The sequence below is a fragment of the Schistosoma mansoni genome, chromosome 1, assembly GCF_000237925.1.
Source record: "Schistosoma mansoni strain Puerto Rico chromosome 1, complete genome".
NCBI lineage: Eukaryota > Metazoa > Platyhelminthes > Trematoda > Strigeidida > Schistosomatidae > Schistosoma > Schistosoma mansoni.
The window spans coordinates 33,069,235-33,089,408 of NC_031495.1; the positions used below are offsets into that span (position 1 = coordinate 33,069,235).

At 36.0% G+C, this 20,174-nt stretch overlaps 1 protein-coding gene across 1 annotated transcript in view; it reads left to right on the forward strand.

The window, feature by feature from the left end:
- Positions 1–405: 405 nt before the first annotated feature.
- Positions 406–20,174, forward strand: part of Smp_137420 (hypothetical protein) — a gene marked incomplete at both ends in the record, with an annotated part of 24,592 nt that continues 4,823 nt past the window's right edge. Inside the window, 10 exons of the mRNA XM_018794128.1 lie at positions 406–501; positions 651–774; positions 8,217–8,398; positions 8,756–8,845; positions 9,923–10,113; positions 15,678–15,751; positions 15,796–15,887; positions 16,677–16,744; positions 18,486–18,529; positions 19,721–19,860. Of these exons, the coding sequence (XP_018648572.1) occupies positions 406–501; positions 651–774; positions 8,217–8,398; positions 8,756–8,845; positions 9,923–10,113; positions 15,678–15,751; positions 15,796–15,887; positions 16,677–16,744; positions 18,486–18,529; positions 19,721–19,860 (1,101 nt within the window). The remainder of the gene's footprint in view (positions 502–650; positions 775–8,216; positions 8,399–8,755; positions 8,846–9,922; positions 10,114–15,677; positions 15,752–15,795; positions 15,888–16,676; positions 16,745–18,485; positions 18,530–19,720; positions 19,861–20,174) is intronic.

Here is a 20,174-nt window from a genome sequence, read left to right on the forward strand (position 1 = left end):
TTATCGTTTGTAGTATTTGCTGTATAAGTTTAAAGAAAAATCAGAAAAATCAATGAGTTCGCATACGTGCTTACTTCAGGCCTTACAACGGTAGGTCATCCTATTTTTCTTTAGAAAAGTGTTTGTTTTTCAGTAGTAAATTTAAGGTTAAACTTGACTTCAGTTTGTTGTTGTTACAGCGCACTATACAAAATGAGTAGATTAGACAAGTATGAAAACGTGCGACATGTGTATAGATTGCTGAAAGAAAAAGGAGATATAGACAAGATGAAGGTAAATGATCAATTATGATAGGAGCAAAAACATAAACAGTCTCAAATCAGGACAAAATTGATACTGGGGTTTGGATCTTTGGATAATTCAATAACAAAGATTGACAATCAGACCACTGATCGAAATATAAAGATGGCAAATTGCCTAGTTGCAGATCATCTGAATATTCACGGATATAATTACTCTTTGAGTGTTTTTCTACCAGAAATCGGGTTAACTAATTTCGAGGTATGTTTTGAGAAAAAGCTAGATTTATGGTCATTTTCAGTTAGAAGAATTCATTAAAGATATTTCGCACCTCAGGCCATATAGTTGTTTCAAAGACCCTGAAAGATTGGTATTACGGTGTATACTTCGCCCAACTTGTTCTATTTTAGACGAGTTTTTACAAAGATTCCTATTCATTACTTGTGTCAATTTTGAAAGCCTACGAAGACGTCTCTAGCCTTTCTAAAGAACATAAAGCTGTCCAGGCAGTTGAAGCAGATGGTTGTGACTTAGGTAAATTTGTGAATGATTTTTAGTATTTATTACCCCTCCAAAAATTAAGCCATATTGTTTTATTATTATTACCCTTGCGAGAATTGAAATATCAAACGTCGTTCTCAGATTAATAAGAGTATGTATTTGTTAAACGTAAGTCGTTTACAAGTGAATCAAAATTCCAAAAACCCCGAATAAGTGTTCGCTTAGGAATGTTAATTTAAAATTTGGAAAGAAATTTTCATACTCGGCTTATGAGTAATTATAACTTATTTCATTAATTACACACATTAATGCGGAATTTCTGTGAAAGAGAAATTTTTATCCGGGTAAAAAAACATGGGTTTGGCGAATACATAGAAGGAGCAACTTTATTAGTGACGTATCATATCTGACAAAGAAGTGTAGTGGATGTCGAGTCGTGGACGGACTATGATCACCACTACTATTCGATTACGCGTCAAAAACGACTTGGTTCCCTTGATAGCCCGTAAATCAGAAGGCTTTACTAGTCCAGATCAAGTATATTTATTGGCGATCTTGTGGTATCGAAATAATACCGAGACGTGCCAAAGAGTACAAGCGAATAAGCAGTGCGTGAGCAAGCTCGAACCAAACAAGGCGGATAACGGAACAAGAAGTGAAACTGATACAGTTAAACAAATACAGTAAAACAATCTCTGGTACAATTGGTTACAATAATAATAATTGTTTCTGTTATTCCAATCGTGTTCTTATCGAGACTGGCCGGTCACTACAGGAGCCCCCCGCTAGAAAGGGTTTACTCTTTCGATACGTAGCGGTTTCGTTCGTGGGACTGATCGCGAAACGTGCCATTGCAGGACGAAGGCGTTGGCAGAACAGGGAGTGATCGTTGATCCTCGAGTTGCCACCAAAAGTCTTTGACGTAGAACGGTACCAGAAGGAACGTACTGTGTTGATTGTTTGGATTAGCATGCTACACCAGAGTGGTTTGTATCCAGAATCTGAAGGTTGCGTTCGTAGAGGTCCGGACCAGAAACGCTGCAGACGTAGGACGAAACCAGATTGAGCCAAGGAACCAGATGCGACCAGGATAACCATGTTCGGGACCAAATGTATATCATACGTATTTGGAGTCAGAGAGATCGACTGAGTGCGTTGACTATAGCGTGGGTGATCAGGCCAGCTTTCGCCAAGATTGACTAAAGTCGACGATGCCAGAACAGCGATGGTCAGAGGCGTAGGCTCGGGGTAAACAAAAAAATGAAAGAAAAAGAGAAAAGTGTAGCTTTCGTGTAGTATAGGGGTAGATTCCTATACTGTATCCGTAGTTGGTTATGAGGTTAGTCGAGAAAGCGTACGGGTAAGCGTACTCGGCTACCGGAACGTGAGACGGTAGTCTCGTTCGAACCTCGTGAGCCTGCAATCTCATCCGCAGTCAAGGGCGGTGTGGTCTGCAGGTCTGGACGTGAGACGGAAGTCTCGTCCGTAGACGGGGCAGATGACACGTGCTGTTGACTGGGACGTGAGAATGAGGTCTCAGGTGCATCTAGCGTGGGATCCGAAGTAGATGTAGAAATCCCGCTAGAAGCTCTGATGGGTCTAACATTGGGTCTCGGCTTATCAGGTATAGCACTGTCATCGACGTGTGCTGGCTTGAGACGATCAATGCTGACTGTTTCGATGCGGCCACGTCGATCAACCTTGAAGGTCTTTTCGTGACGGGAAATCACGTGAAAAGGTCCTTCGTAAGGCTGTTGTAGAGGTTTGCGTACCGAATCTACTCGTATGAAAACATGTGAACAGGTAGATAACTCTCGAGGGAGAGCGACCTGTCGATGTTGTATACGAGTTGACACCGGAGTCAGTGTTCGCATGAATGCAGACAGTCGTTGGACGTAGTCTGATTCGCCGAACTTAGTGCTGCTCCGTGGTGTGAAAAATTCCCCAGGCAGACGCAATGTCGTGCCGTAAACAAGTTCAGCGGCGGAACATTGAATATCTGCCTTTAGACTCGTTCTGATTCCCAGGAGGACGAGCGGAAGGGTTTCGTACCAATTGTTGTTTTCTTGTGCTCGAAGAGCACTTTTAAGTTGGCGATGAAACCGTTCAACTAAACCGTTTGATGCTGGATGGTAGGCGGTAGTGCGTATGCGTTCCGTACCAAGCAGCCGTGTTAGTGAGGAGAATAATGCGGACTCAAATTGTTGTCCTCGGTCAGTCGTGACAGTCGAGGGACAACCGTACATAGCTATCCATCGTTCTACGAAGCGGTGAGCGACTGTCTCCGCCGTAATAGACGTGATGGGAATAGCTTCGGGCCATCTTGTGAAACGATCAATGCATGTGAGTATGTGATCATACCCGTGCGATGGTGGTAATGGTCCTACAATGTCTATGTGAACGTGATCGAAGCGAGCATCAGGCGTAGCGAAAGTGCCAATAGGGGCAGCTACGTGCCTGTGCACTTTTGATCGTTGACATTGTAAACATTGTTTTACCCACATACGGACATCTTTATTCATGGACGGCCAGACATATCGTGCAGCGATGAGGCGTAGTGTGGCTGCGATACCAGGATGAGATAGACCATGAAGGGCATCAAAGACGAGACGGCTATAAGCGGAGGGTACGATGGGTCGAGAGAGGCCCGTAGAAGTATCGCATAGGATAGTACCTGAGCTAGTAGCTAGGGGTACTTCCCGGCACTGAAGGGACGTAGACTGTTGTGCTTCCGTGCATGAAGTATCGTTTGCCTGGGCGGCGGCTATAGCAGGTAGGTCAAGCATTGGCAAAGTAACTGCACTAAGTTGGATACGTGATAAAGCATCAGCAACACAGTTCGACTCGCCTTTGATGTGACGAAGGTCTGTCGTGAACTGGGAGATATAGTCCAAATGTCTGCACTCTCGTGGTGAGTAGCGGTCAGACTTGGTATGCAGAGCATACGTTAAGGGCTTATGGTCGGTGAATAAGATGAACTTACGACCTTCTACAGCGTGCCGGAAATGTTTGATGGCGCAGTAGGCTGCTAGCAGTTCGCGACCAAAAGCGCTATATCTCGTCTCCGTGGGAGTGAGGCGTCGTGAGAAAAATTCGAGGGGCTGCCAACTACCGGAGATATTCTGTTGCATAACGGCTCCTATGGCGAAATCCGATGCATCAACCGCTATACTAAGCGTGGCTGATGGGTCAGGATGCACGAGATGTGTGGCTTGAGCTAGGGCCGTTTTGATATCTGAAAATGCAGTACGTGCGGCGTCGTTCCATTCCAGTTTGCGTGGATTACCGCGAAGTAAATCGGTTAACGGTCGTAACTGTTCTGCCGCGTGCGAAATGAAGCGTCGGTAGAAGTTGACCAAACCGAGAAATGCCTTCAGTTCCTTGAGTGTGGACGGTACAGTGTATTCCATCATAGTACGTACTTTATCCTCACAAGGTAGAATACCCTCATGCTTAAGAACATGACCTAAGAATTTTATTTCCTTCTTCCCGAGTTCACACTTGTCGGGGTTGACTATTATTCCATTATCCGAAAGGCGCTGGAATAGTAGCGTCAGGTATTGATAATGTTCATCTACGTTTGATGATGCGATTAGCAGGTCATCAATATAGACGTGAACAAAATCTAGGTCTCGTACAATGCTATCGATAAACCTTTGTAAAGTTTGAGCGGCATTCCGTAATCCAAATGGCATTCGTAGGAACTCAAATAAACCGAAAGGAGTCGTGATGGCAGTTTTCTCTATATCTTCAAGAGCGACTGGGATCTGGTGATATGCTCGTACCAGATCGATCTTGGAAAAAATTGTCGTGCCCTTGAGTGATGCCGTGATGTCATGTATGTGGGGGATAGGATAGCTATCGAAACGTGTAGCTGCGTTTAACGCTCGGTAGTCTTCGCATGGTCTCCAACTAACCCCATCCTTTTTTCGAACCATGTGGAGAGGTGAGGCCCAAGGACTGTGAGAAGGACGAATAATACCAGTAGCTAGTAAATTGTCAAACTCACGTTTAGCGAAAGCTAATTTGTCCGGTGCCAGTCGGCGAGGTCTTGCCGTGACTGGTGGTCCGCGGGTGACTATGTGGTGTACCACACGATTGGTCACCGATGGAGTCTCCTCGAGAGGTTTAGTTAATTTGGGGAATTTCTGAAATAAAGCCTGGAATAAATCGTCACGCGAATGAAATACACCTGTGATTCGGTACGCGTTTGTGTGGGCTTTAGAGCCCATAAAGTTGCTGTTCGACGAAGTATCAATTAGCTGCAGCCTACGTGAATCGACTAGCAATTCATAGTGCTGTAGGAAATCGATACCAAGTATAGCTGCGGGAACATCGGCAATGACGAACGTCCACAGATACTGTCGTCGGTTGCTCAGGTTGACCGTAAGTTGTCGTGTACCATAGGTGGGAATGACTGAGCCATTCGCAGCGCGTAGTCGAAGCATAGTGGCTTGAGACTTACTGTTACCGATAGGTACGACAGAAACTTGGGCACCCGTATCCACAAGGTACCTAGCGTTGGTGCGATAATCGTGCACGTAAAATAAACGGCCAACCTGAGGTGAAGTGCCGGCGAGTACGGCCGCATTTACTCGCCGGCTGAGGAGTTTCCCGCCTTGTATGAGCAGGGAGCTCGACAATGACGGGCACCGGCTCCGAAAGCACGGTGAAACCAGCACCAACCTGGACTCGCTTCCGAAACCGCCTTCTGGCGTGGCTTGGAAGATGCCCGCTTGGGGCGAGTCGTTACGGCCTTACGAGATTGTGACCTGGGTCGGGGGGCGTAGGGGGCTGGCACATTTGCGCGGTCTCGAAAACTGAGACGAGTATGGATACATCTGTCCCTATCCCCATGAGCCGGAGGTCGTCTAGCATCGAGATCAACGTTAGAACGGGAAGTACTAGCAACCGAATAGTCGTCTCTGGTGTTAACTCGTGCTAGAATCTTATCTGCTATGAGGGCCACCTTGTTGAGCGGGGTGTCCTCGAGCAGAGCCGTAAGGGTTGGCTGGATACTGACTGGTAAGGCTTCGAGCCACAACTCTTTGACTATCTCAGAGTCAGCTGTCATGTTTCCTGCAAGGGATTGCAGGCGCGTGAGGTGGTGGCTCGGCTTAGCATCACCCATAGGGTGACGTGCTAATGGTGTCCTCAATCGTTCCTCTCTTGATGGGAGGAAATGTCGAAGGATGGCATCCTTAAGACTGTCATTAACGTTTGGAACGTTCGGATTGAGGACAACCTCTTGGACAGCGGTTAGGTGATCCCCGGGCAATGATTCCAAAGCGTAGGCGTACTTCTGCCTTTGATTGGTTATGCGGCGGATCTCAAATTGAGATTCCAGTGCCGCGAACCAGACTTCTGGATCATGAGGGATGAAAGGAACCGGTCGAAAACTGATAACCTGTATCTCGGAGTCTATCATATTTATGTTATTCTTATCGTTATCTACCATATTAAGTTGCCAAAATATTATATATTGAAAAATATCAATACGAATATATGCAACAGATGTGGATAGATAAATAGACTCACCGGATTGATCTGGTTTGGAGAATTGGCCAAGTTTGACTTGTGCTCGATGGCTTGGGTTACCAGCTGTATTGCGTGTTCCAAATACGGCTCACCAGTTGTAGTGGATGTCGAGTCGTGGACGGACTATGATCACCACTACTATTCGATTACGCGTCAAAAACGACTTGGTTCCCTTGATAGCCCGTAAATCAGAAGGCTTTACTAGTCCAGATCAAGTATATTTATTGGCGATCTTGTGGTATCGAAATAATACCGAGACGTGCCAAAGAGTACAAGCGAATAAGCAGTGCGTGAGCAAGCTCGAACCAAACAAGGCGGATAACGGAACAAGAAGTGAAACTGATACAGTTAAACAAATACAGTAAAACAATCTCTGGTACAATTGGTTACAATAATAATAATTGTTTCTGTTATTCCAATCGTGTTCTTATCGAGACTGGCCGGTCACTACAGAAGTGTGCAAAATAACAGTGAACGCTCTTCGGATGTATGTTAACCCATCTGTAATTTGCTTAAATGCGTTTCTTGAACTTTTGGCTCAAATTCAGTCCAAAATAAGAGTGTGAAACTAAAATAATGCGGAAGTTAATTGGGTTCAGTCTTTAGTAGTGAAGAAAGGAGGTCAGGCGACCTATTTATAGTACTGTAAAGATGCAATCTAACATTGAATGTATCTACAGAAGTTTATGATACTATATGTTATGGTGGAGACTTCCAGTAGTTCACCACTCGATAGGGAAAACAAAACTTTAGATGCAGACGTTTTGATTTCAGTTTTTAGAGTTTCACAGGTCTCTTTATCTCATAGTCAGTTTATCACACTTGAACTAGCTAAAGACTAATAATAGATTATTCCACAAGCTTATAACCTGAACGATGAAACCACATGATCACTATTTTGTAAGGGTGGGAGAATGTCCAAACAGGCAACATTTACAGCTTCATCGGTGATTATTGAATCCAAAAAGAAAGATCCTTGGTTTTAACTAAAACATATGGGTTTGGATATATGCTGTACTAAAACATGGTTCATCACCATCACAAGGACTCTAGTATATAGTGTATTATTGATTCCAATAGCGGACAAAGCCTTACAATCTATACCAGGCACATCGAAATCTAGTACAATGCACCTTTTAGTTTCACTCCGGAGCCTAATTTGTTCCCAAATGAAATCATCAACTTGGCGGATCGGAATGTGGAAGTGATACCTAGCGTAAATGTAAAGTGTTCAAGAGTAAGTTCACAGTTAAAGGCTTCACAAGTCTCATTATCATGGGACTCACATAGAAAAGAATGTGTGTGAATATTTGCAATGAATATGAGGACCCTCACCCTCTTTATTACATCTATTTCCATCACTTAGTGATTGTGATCACGAAGGTTTAGCATTACTTCAAATAATAGGAGGAGAATATCCTTCCTTTTTTAGTTCGTGTTACGCCATTGAATAAAAAACTACAGACTATTTAAACGGATAGTCACTATGATGTAAAGAGTTCATGTCAAACATACAGTTAGGTTTGTGAATATCAAACAAGATTAGTTATGTTCTATTTAACAGGGAGCATGAAAATTCTGAAGTCACATATGCACTTGAAAGTTGTTAGATTAATCGGTACTATAGTTATGAATTATAATATCGAGTCATGCAATATGATTAAATGATGAATGCTCACGAGATCGAACTATTGACGTAAGCCCTTGAAGGAAAAGATATCAGAAGATAAGACAGATACCTAGCAGAAGATTATTTTTTCTTACAAAATAACACACTTGTTAAAAATGATATTGAACAAAATTAAAAGGCGAACTAAAGTCAGTCAGTAAATACTGAATATAAATAATTTACTCTGCCAGGGAACTAGTCATATCATAACTGTCATGTTAAAATAATTATTAGGCAAGTATGCTTTGTTTTCGTTTTGTTCACAAAGATCACAGGTTAAACAGTATTAATAAAGAATATGAAGCAATCAAGTTATTAGAGATTTTGGGTGCAAAAAAGTTATTTGATGATCGTTTGGAACAATGTAAGAGTGAAATAGATGGACGAAGTCGAATGGAAATGGAGCGACAGGCAAGATTAATTTTTATCATTCTCTTGAGAAAATCTTCGGTTTTTCTCATAATCTTGCTGTATTTTTGTTAGTTTGTTTAGAGAACGTATTTGTAATATACTACGTTTACTAAAAGCTTCGTCGAAAACCATACCATACCCTCTGCAATTTCATAACAGTTTATAGCTATCAGTGCTCACTCACAACTCATTTCATCCACAGTATATAATCCAGTTAGTTAAATGTTTCTTACATATTAAGTTTTTTTAGTTGCAAGGAACTTTTGACATTTCATGTTAATAGTATACGGATATGATGTATGAATAGTTTGTAGATATACGGCAACCTTTTTTAAAATTTCAACCTATGTGGTTCGATTTCATGTGATGAATTGCCAAAAATGTTTACTGATTTAGATGTCAGAGTTTCGTCAAAATGAATTGAACTCGTTGAAATCGGAATTGGAAGAAGAATTTCAAAAGCGTCTACTTCAAAATACACAGCGAGTAAGATATCTTTATACTTGATATTACTTTGGTAAAAATGGATGTATATTTATATGATAGAAGAAACATTCGTTGTGACCACTTTATTAGGGGATACATTAACTAATGTATTCAAATCAGATGTATTCTTAGCTTGGATATAAGCTGTTACATAGCTTGACGGGTTTTTGAGTGAGAAGAATAAAAACGTTTAAATCATAAATATAAGAGTAGTAATGTGATGTATTGTACCTAAAAATGTTTTCATATTTTTGTGGTGAAAGCATAATGGTGTCAATTATTTAGCTGCTTAGTATAAAATTCCCCAATTTTTTATTTTTCAAACATAGTCGCTTTCGAGAAGTTAGTTTACCAAAAACGCCATCTATTTCTGTAAAGATCAAGGGCAGCCAGAGAAAATTGTTTGATTCGAATAAGTTCATTGCAGTTTTTAAAACTATGATTCGCTCACAATTTAGCTAAGATACATTGATGCGATAGCAATTTTGGAGTTATGATATATTAATTCAAATGAATGGTGAAATGCTGTTGGATTTGCACACTCAAATAGAAAACACGTTATTAAGTTTGGCTCTGGATAATTTATATTAGATAGAACGGTCGTAACTTATGTGATTGAGGTGTTGAGTAACCTGAATCGGAACTTACAAATATTCAACTACTTCTTGAATGTTATCAGTGTTCCTTACTGGTAAATTTCGGCAATTGTTAAAGTTAACCGGAAGAGGATTACTTATCATGTGTCATCAAATAAGCAATATTGAATAAGGAGCACTGCAACTCTTGACCAATCGAGTTTTGTCAAACACGATCAACAGATAACATAATATCAGTCACTTGGCATGTGAAATATCCTGATGCTTAGCGACGCATCTAGAAAGTATAAACTGCTAGCTGAATATGTAGCCAACATATATGATCATTTTCCTGCAATTATTTTTATACAGAATAAGCAATCTACTTGGCGCTATTCTAGCAAAAATTCGAAAATATTTCGAACCATACTTTACCTACTCGTGAGTAGTAAACCATAAAAAACAAACTCTGTAAAAGCAATTAGTTTTTTATATATTCTAGTTACAAGAAGAATTTGAACTTCGCTGTCAATCCCTCAATGAACAAGAGGTGCTGCTTAGAGAAAAGTACAATCTTTTTCAACAAAAGGAGGAGCGTGAATCATTTGTTAGACGTCAAGCTTTGCAAGCTGAATTAGACGCTATCCAGTTGGTGAAAACACAATTAGATAAAGAAAAACTCCAAATAGACAAGTTAGTTAATTAAATTAAATTAATTTAAATGGCGACAGTAACTTGATGAATGAATTGTTTCGCTTTAATTATTGATTATAATCAGTAGTTCTTCTATATTGTTAGGTATAGAAGTTATTTTACAAGATACTCAAAAGGAGAAAGAAGTATAGAGTCATTTTGTATAGAGTAAAAGAGTAGAGGTAAAAAAAGAAGATATTAATGTATTGTGTGAACTCTTGTTAAACATTTATCTATAGGATTAGTAACTGACAGTGAGCAGTTTTTGTATCGCAAGTAATAAAAACACTTTCCGTATTTATTTGATAGTAATTGTTCTGGGTTGCTGAGTCAATTAATTTCCAAGACTAGAGTTTTCCATAGAAAATATAAAGAATTCATCTCTGTTAAATGAGTTCTTGCTAAACAGTCTTTTTTGGAGATTAAAATCTCAGCTAATGTCTCTATTTCATTATAAGATATGAAGATTTTGTTTTCAAATTAAGTGCTTGTACCCTGAAGGGAAGTTCCTTAAATAACACCGTTTGGTTAAGTAGTCCTCAAATTAATTGAAAAACCGAATGTATATGTATATGTAATGATACTAACAGATTAATAATTTACTGTTGAATTCTGTTAGTTAGAGAATATGGCATCGCGCTTTACTGAATACTATGTAAACACTATAGTTCATTTTGATAAATACCAGACCTCATAACAAATGTTCAACTATGTGACTCATTTTGTTGTTTTTTAAAAAAATAGAAAATCGTAAGTAGGGCTGTATTTCTAAATTCTGTGAAGACATTGTGATTTGAGAAAGCTGCTTCTCAATGAACTTATCGAAGTATTTTCTTGGGACTCATAATTTTTAATGTTTAGTGGCCATGAAAATGAGTTAGACATATGAAATGATTTAAATAGGATATTTCCTTGAAAAAGCTTGGACCACACTGCCAAGCGAAACGTTGGATTTACTTCAAATTCATTCGCTGAGGTTTTACAAATATATTATTCCTATTTAATGTCTTACATCAACTCGGCGCCCAAATACTATGGAACTATTCGCTCTAATTTAGACGAAAGTTCTTATATATGAAATGATTGTTTTTCTGTCTTGATTAATGTTATTAGACATTAAATAATACATAACTTCAAGATTACAACAAATTAAATGTTTGCAAATTATTCCTATTATTTCAACACAATTTATTTACAGTATACCGAACATTTCATTTCTAATTACACAACGAAGTTTTGATACGATTTGACAATTACTAAATATTTGGGGAGTTTTTAACCATACTGTATATTACCCTGAGTAATCTTTGACAATCCGAACGAGGATTAAATTAATTGACGTTTCGCTCTTCAATATTTTCCTAGGAGTGAAAAGAAAGTGACATTTTTCTATTTCTGAAATTCAACTATTGAAGGAAGTGTGGTTAGATTTTTAGGTAGCTAGAAACTTGCACAATTTACTGTAGATTACATATCGTTATGTCAACTGATAGCATATATCTTTCACTTTCAGTAAGTGTTTGTAATCCTGGAATAAAATACTTATTTTAGCACACACATGAGTTGTTATTCGGTTTCTTCATTCTGTAGTCAGTAAGTCGTAAATCTGAATCCTGGTATTTGTTGTATTTCTTCATTGAGAAATACATAAGTATGGATCTTACAGAAATTATGTGATTGTCGATAAAATATGAAAGTATGAAAATTCAAAAAAGAAAACTTGGGTTAATATTTTCTTATCTGTCGTTTTGCAACATAAAATTTCTAATATCCATGTTCATTCTATTCATAAATTCAATAAAACAAAATAGTTATTGTACACTAATTTGATAAATGAATTTTATTTATTTCAATAGTTGAGATAATGAGGTTAAACACTCGCGCGCGAGACTGATAGGTCCTGTGTTCGAATCTCGCGAGGCGGGATCGTAGATGCGCACTGCTGAGGAGTCCCACAGTAGGACGAAACGGCTGTCCAGTGCTTCCAGATTTTCCATGGTGGTCTAGCTTCAATTGATTCATGATCTCAACTATTGAAATTACTATAATGTCCACAAAACCCCTTATTTTATTTATTTATTTTTTAATTATTAGTGATAAATTGCAGTTACATAAGGATTATGAGAAAAATGAATTGGAATTTAAAAAGCGTGAAAATCTTTTGGAAATTAGAGAAAAAACATTAGAAAGTGAAATTCATAAACATGTAAACCAGTAAGTTATGTTGTACTTTCCTAGTGAACTGTTGTGATGCAATCATAAGACTTATGGAAACAACTTTCTTGATTAGACTAATCAAAATGACTAGGCTAATAACACTAAACAACATGACGGTGTGTGGACGAGAATGACAATGATTGGTTGTCTTGATGAGTCAGACATGTAGATAGTGTGACAGGTGTTATATGTGTTAAATATTCCCCTATCCTGATCATTATGGATTGACTGTTCCTTGTGTCGGATTTTGGTGTGGAAATATATTGACGTTCTAGTCAGGCTAATCTCGTGTTCTTGATCTGAGTTGTGTTGAAGTCCTGTAGAATAGACACTGGGTGGGAATCTAGTGTAGATATTCGTCTAAGGTAAATTAACGTCCCACATACGTGTAGAAAGTGAAAGGACTGTTATAACAAGAAACCCTAGCGTTATAGCAAGTATCCTACGTTTATAACACATGATATATCTCTTACTTATTTTTCCATTAGTTTCTTTTAAGAGACCTTGAAAATTTCTCAGAAAAGTTTTTGTGAGCTAAGAGAAAGCTGAAGAAATTTCGTCTAATCAACGTTTAATATGAGCTTCTGAGAGAGTTCTAGAAAAATGATGGATTATTTTTTATGCTGGAATTGGATAACCACAGACTTTGTTATTGAATTTGACATATTTCCAAAATCTTCTGGAATATCATGGTCATGCATAAACATAACATATTACTAATCTTGGAAGAAAAGCTAATTTTCATACTTCCCATCTTTTATATTCCATTCGGGCTTCCAGTATAAAGGATTTCTAATATATTAGAAGGTTGTGAGAAAGTCAGTGTTATACTTTCATGTACTAGGGATAACAGTTTCACGAGGATTCTATGTAGTAGATATTATTTTTAATCATTTTATTACTGATTCACCTGCCGTTTAAAATTTACTTGGTATTTAAGGAACATTCCTTGTTGATTGAATGCTCGACATTATGAATATTATTTACAAGAAGTAGTTACCATCTGTAGGAAATTCATAACTAGACTTGACAATCTTTTATTCCATCTCGTCTAGTTCTAGAGTGAATCTAAAGTTAAGATACCATTATTAAACTTATTAGGGCTAAATATATGTCATTTAAGGTGTAAATTATAGTACCTTAACACTCCTGAACATTAACTTCTAACTCTAACTTTCCTACAACCTAACTCCCAACCTTTAAAATCCACATGTCAATATTTTATTTCACAAGGAAATGATAAGCCGATTCAATCAAAATCATGATTTCTAACAAAAAACTAACGTTGATGGCGTTTCAAGCTTGCGTTAATATTTAACATTCGGTATCTTAAATCTGATTGGTCACCCAAAGGTGCCAATATGCCTTATTACAAAAAGATTTCACCCTGGCTATCGGTGATTTTCGCTCCTAATAAATGATAAGAATGGAAGCACTAGAAAACATTCTGTACGACTCAGTCTAACATTGAGGCTTATTTTCTACACTCAGTTGTGTTATTTTTTACGATCGGCCTCTTAAAGTACAAGCTTTACAATAAGATAATAATTATTGGTTTGGCTGTAGTGCGAACTAACATTACTCGTCTTATGGTTTGGGTTAATATTCTTTGATTTCTAGGTAATAATGTATGCATTCGATTCCTAGAGCGTTCAAGAGAATATACACCGAGGAAGCCTACGAATAGAGTGAATTATCTCTTTATTAGCTAACGAGTTTTATTAGTTTTCCAATTAGTATCAAGTCAGAATGTAAAACACATTGAAATCTATTTGAACGGACAAAAATACCTGGAACTTCAACTTTTGGACAGTGATATGTTGTACAAGGAAGAGTTATCGATTTCTCATACTATGTGTTATGAGTCAGTCATTTGTAGTCAGTATACTTCTTAGCACAAATATGGATTAGCCGAAGTTACTATACCATACTAACGCTAAGAGATGAAATTAATCAAAGTGAATAATACAGGTATCGAAATAATCTGGTAGCAATGGCAACACGAAAGGGTAAGAATTCAGAATATGGTTTGAAATGACAGAAACGAAAGGTATTTATAGAGAAATGCTGGGAATCAAGAGCTAGAGAAAGAGGAAAAAGGGATATATCTTGGCGATTGTCACCGATTCTGAGTCATGTCGCCTGATTATTATTATTAATGGCTTTATTCAATATTATAATCTGGTACAATATAGAATTCTCAGCACAATGTCTTCGAATATTGACCAGAGTTATTATGCGGGCCCTAACCAAGTGGTCTGGATCTACCAATACAGATCAGACTAACAGTCAGTCGTTTGGGGACTCCTAGTCTTTTTCAAAACTACTCCTTTGTCACCTGACATTGCCTATCGATGTAAGATATCTCCTAAGTACCCGATGCTTGACCACCTATGATCAAAATCTTACAGTCTGAGTATATTGTTTACTCCCAGTCCGTTTTTCATGAGATGATATTAAACTTGGGAAGAATTGTAAACGAAGTAGTACTGGAAAAAAACCTGGTCTTGTCCAGGTTTTTTTAGTGGTGTAAATGCATAATTAGACAGGATTGAGCTCAGCAATTTTGGGTTTCATTACGATTGAAATATATTCGAGCTATTATGTTATAAATCTACTGGTTTAGATTGTCAACCTTGATATTATGCTGTCATCATCCATTTTATGGGTAAGTTAATATTTCAATTCTAACATGATTGACTCTATGGTTATTGACCTTTGGTTAGACATTATTGAAAAGTTTGAAACTAGAAGAATATAGCTGAGTCATGATCTCTAATTTAAAATTACTTAGAATCTGTTGTTAGTTTATGGTTAAAATCATCTCTTAATAGTAATCTCAACATTGAAATGATCTTCACAATCAACTGACTTAATAATTACGTACTTTAGAAAGGCAGAAGTCCCCTCTTATATACATTTGTAACTGGCATTAAAATATACTGGGACAGAATTCGAGCTATTTGTTCTGATATTTTCAACATCAGAATAAAAAAATGCCACAAGATTGTCTATTAGTCATGTAAGAATCAATGTGAATCAAATTTTATAGTAGTGAAAACTTCAACCTCACTGATTGATGGCCTTAAATGATAATATGTAGTTCGTTCACTTTTTATAGATCTATAATTCTATTGAATTAGTTTCATAAATCAGAAACCTGACTATTCAATCTCAATATTTCTCACTTGTTTCAGAACGTATACGTATGTATAATTGTATATAATCTGAAGACAGTATATTGACCATATATAACAACAGATAATTACATATTCGTTTCTAAGGGTCAAACTCGTTTTTATTAACATAACCAATGGATTTTTAGAACTATTTTTATTTTTTGACAGAATTCGTATGGAAGACGAAATAAAGTTAATGAAACAACGTAAAGAATTAGAATTACAGTCTGTTCAACTCTCAGGTAAAAAGAAAAAAATTATTTTATTCAAACTGTTTTATTGATAGAAAACCAGAAAATGCTTGAAGAGAAATTGAAAACATTTGAACAACTTAAACAAGAATTGTTAAAACAACAAAACAAATTCACAGAAATGGAGGTAAGAATCTGTCCCCCCTCTCTCTCTCTCCCTCTTAATTAATTGATATTTATCTTGAAGTTGGTAAGAAATAGATGTCTCTCTCTGACATAATAATTTGCCAATTGAATTAAAACTGAAAATTAGCAAACAAGTTAATTTAATGGATCAATTTAGGCCTGTAAATCGAAAAAACACATCATATGTAATTGAATTTCCTAAGTTTTATGTTAGTTTTCAATTAGTATATCTCCTAGATGTATAAGAAAACATAGTAAAGAGTAATTAGAACTTGTTACAGATCGTAGTTTTAAAAAAAGATCAATTTGCATTTTTTTTAGGTTGATATTTAGCCCAATTAATAGACACATTAACATCCGACCAATTTGTCAACCCATCTTGAGGCAAGTGCAATTATAATTCTACATAATTCTACACGAATATGCAATTAAATTATTGTTTGGTTGATTGGAAAAATCAAGTATCTTTAAAACTGTTGAAAGTTGATGCTATGACATCGATTAATTTCTGAAGCTTTTCAGTTAAAGAAATTGTTATGACATTCTCACATCAGGAAACTTATCAGAAGTGACAGTGATGAAACTGAAGTGCTTTACTAACTTGTACAGCTCAGATTACGTAACTGTAGTGTTAAAAGTGTTTGATATCTAACAATAAATCTCAAATCTGTTACTCTTGCTTTTTTTCCATCTTTTGGAACGTCTCAATTGTATTATGGATAAAATCTATTAAATTTCATGATAGAATCAAAATCATCATTATTATTATTTCTGAAATGGTTTATTTTAGATTGTAGGTTATGATACTATTAAAACACAGAATGAAGTGTTCAAGGCTGAAATCTCTACTTTACAAAAGTAATTTATAATATTGTTTTATGTTATATTCTATGCTTATAAAACAATATTTTTTATTGAAACACAATACTGAATTCACTTAGACGAAACGCGCGTCCTGGATTCCACTGCTAGCCACTATCCATCTCTGCTTACAATACTGAATTGTTTAGATGAATTGAGAAAGAAAAGCAACATTATAAAATCAATCTATTTTTATGACAATATCACGTTGATTTAAAAATAATCTATCTGTTGTTGCTTCCTCAGATTTGAAGGGTTTCATTTTCATTGAGATCTCAATGAAAGTGTATATATAATGACGTAGTTAACTAAATATTACTGCTGTATGCCCGCTCGTACCATTCAATACCCAATTATTTGCCCTATTTCAATATGCTCTTATTATACAAATGATCATTTCATCAAGTTTTAGGATTTAATATTTTCACAATTTGATGAAATGTATGTTTTTAATCAACTTTAAAATTAACGGAAACATTTTTACTGTATCTACATTGTCATATGATCTTTGTGACAGGTAACACGAGAGCTATATATATATATATATATATATATATATATATATATATATATATAAAGAGAGACCCTGAACTGTTGACTATTTACTAGCATAAGTAAATACTTGCCCTAGCTACTAAAAAAATAAATACAAACCATGGAAGAAATAACATTGAATAAGACCTTTTGGTCACTCAACTTGTGACTATTTGAATATTAAAATGAATAAGTGTTTCGTTTGAACTTGTGCTTGACTTAGTAAGCATATGAAATTCATGGAGGAAAATCTAAATTTCCACGAACAGCTTTTAAATTTTAAAGTATCAGGATAAAATGACCTGTATTTTCAAGAATGAAGGAATATATTGCACAAAAATATCACTTAATTTCGATAACCTTCGTCTCCTCACTGCATTATTGAAATTTATCTTGGAAACTGATTGTTTTATATTTCGACTTTAACTAAAATTGTGACACGTAGAATAAACTAAAGTAGTAAAATACTACTGGAATTACTGAACTTTTATCCCAAACTCGGTACTGATTATGAGGACATTATAACTCAGCAAATGTACCTTAACTCATAATTTGATCCGATTATTAATGAGTTTGTAGGTATCATTACCAAGGTTTGACTTGATAATTTCAAATAAATTGAGCATTGGGTAGATTGTTATCAATAATCAATTAACATTGGGGTATTACAAATATATTAATTTATTTATACCTTTACTCAATCTATAGGATTTATCTTCATTACAATTGAATTAGTAGTTTATTGATTCGGTGGTAAGCTAACAACGAGTTGGCTTAATTCACTTATACTTTTGCTATAAGGCCTGTACCATATGTACACTTGCCTATCAAAGATTATGTATTCTACTGTGCAATAACATGTTATGTTCAATTATATACTTTGAGCGTAACTGTTGAAAGTGAATAGTATTATTTAAGTTGACATTTTTCAAAATAACTCTCATAAGTAGTGAAGTAACCCAATTATCTGGAATTGAACAATTAACGTGTATGGATAGAATGCTTGCTTTTTCGGTTACACTGGCAAAAATAAAGTTAATTTTTACATTAAATTATCATATTTCATCCCCGCCTATTGTATTACACTATGTGTCATGCTGTGGACTATTAAAAAAAAACGCGTTACTTTATGGCATCGAATAGGCACATAATCATTATGAATAGAATAGAAAACACTTTGACTCATTTTATTTTATTGTTTTAGACAATTGAAAAACTCTTTGGTTGAACTAGAAGAACAAAAACAAAGTAGGTCGAAACTTCTTATAATGTGACTACTTTTTTATAAGTCTATTGATCGAAATCATGCTGATATGTAATAATGTGCTAATTATGAAAGTGAAAAGTATGTTTTTATACTGATTGTAAAGAATATCCATTTAAATAATAATTGAGAGCAATTATCAATAATTTCTATGGAGAGATTTTTCTTTATTAGTAAGGGATGTTGTGAAGATAGCAAACCTCTAATGGGTAGGCTTACAGAACCTTGTATTACGTATGCTAAATAGATCAAAGCACAAGATTCTGGTAAGCTAAGGTGTAATTACCAGAAGATATGACATTTTATCAAAACATTTGATTACTGTGGTTTAGGAATATGTAGGATTGCTGGTTAAGTTGCTTGAAGCAATTAGGGTAGGTTGTTAGAGATCATTAGTGATAATGCTTAAAATGAATAATGATGACAAGTACGTATTCCTTATGATCTAACTTCTACATTATGGTATTTTTGGAAGTTTCAATTTTAGTAACCGTATCTCTACTAATTAATACATCTTTAAGCTCCATACTAGAATATAAGATTCTAAAATCTCCTGACTGTTAAAATCAATCGATGTGACTCCGGTTCCTCTTTGATTTACTCTTATTCTTGCTCCTGGGTCTCTTTTTCTAGCATCGTTTTGTCTATTTTTTTCTTGAAGTTGGTAAGTACTATCATAAGCTTTTTAACTGAAACTGTGAGACGGCAGAATATTTGGTCTATACTTAAGACGCGAATCAAATTACTTACTTTATTCTCGTGTTGTGAAAATTTATTTGTACAACACTTAATTATATCGGAAAGGGGTTTTTGTGGAGATAATAACTCACTGAAGACAATCGTGAACGGTTGCTCAATTTCGTGGATTAGTTGAAGTTAGAAATTAACATCGTTGGATACCGGTACAGTGGTTCTAGAGGTTAAACGCTAGAGCGCGAGACTGATAGGTCCTGGGTTCGAATCTCGCGAGGCGGGATCGGGGATGCGCACTGCTGAGGGGTCCCACGACTGGACGAAACGACCGTCCAGTGCTTCCAGGTTTTCCATGGTGGTCTAGCTTCAATTGACTCATGATTTCAACTTAATTACATATTTAACTCTAAAAACTACTTGAATTTTTCAAACGATTTAATAAAACACAACTAAACTTTTTCTTCCACACTTTATCTATATAGTTGCTGCGTCGGCAACAACAGAATTAAATGTACTCAAAGTTGTTAAACAAGAGATTGAAAAACTAATGAACACGTTGAATAATGATCATGCTGTAATCATTCAAGAAAAATTTACATTACAAAAGAAATTAAATGAACAAGTTTGTTTGTTTATTTTCATTATTTAATTACATATATAACGTATTAAAGTTTTGGTTAAGAAGAGTCATTATTTAATTGAATAATTATTCTATTTAAATATTATATATTTGGAGAAGGTTGGCTGTTATCAAGCTTGTAATATGAGTGCTTTCTTTGTTTAATTTGAAGTTTATTCCAATTTTAAAATGATTTTATCTTTATAAAAGAATCATTGAATATCAAAGAATAGCAGTTTAAAGATCCCCATAGAATATTTAAAAATGAACAATATTTGAGCGAACGATTGTTTTCAATAACTTCATCATCAGGCTCT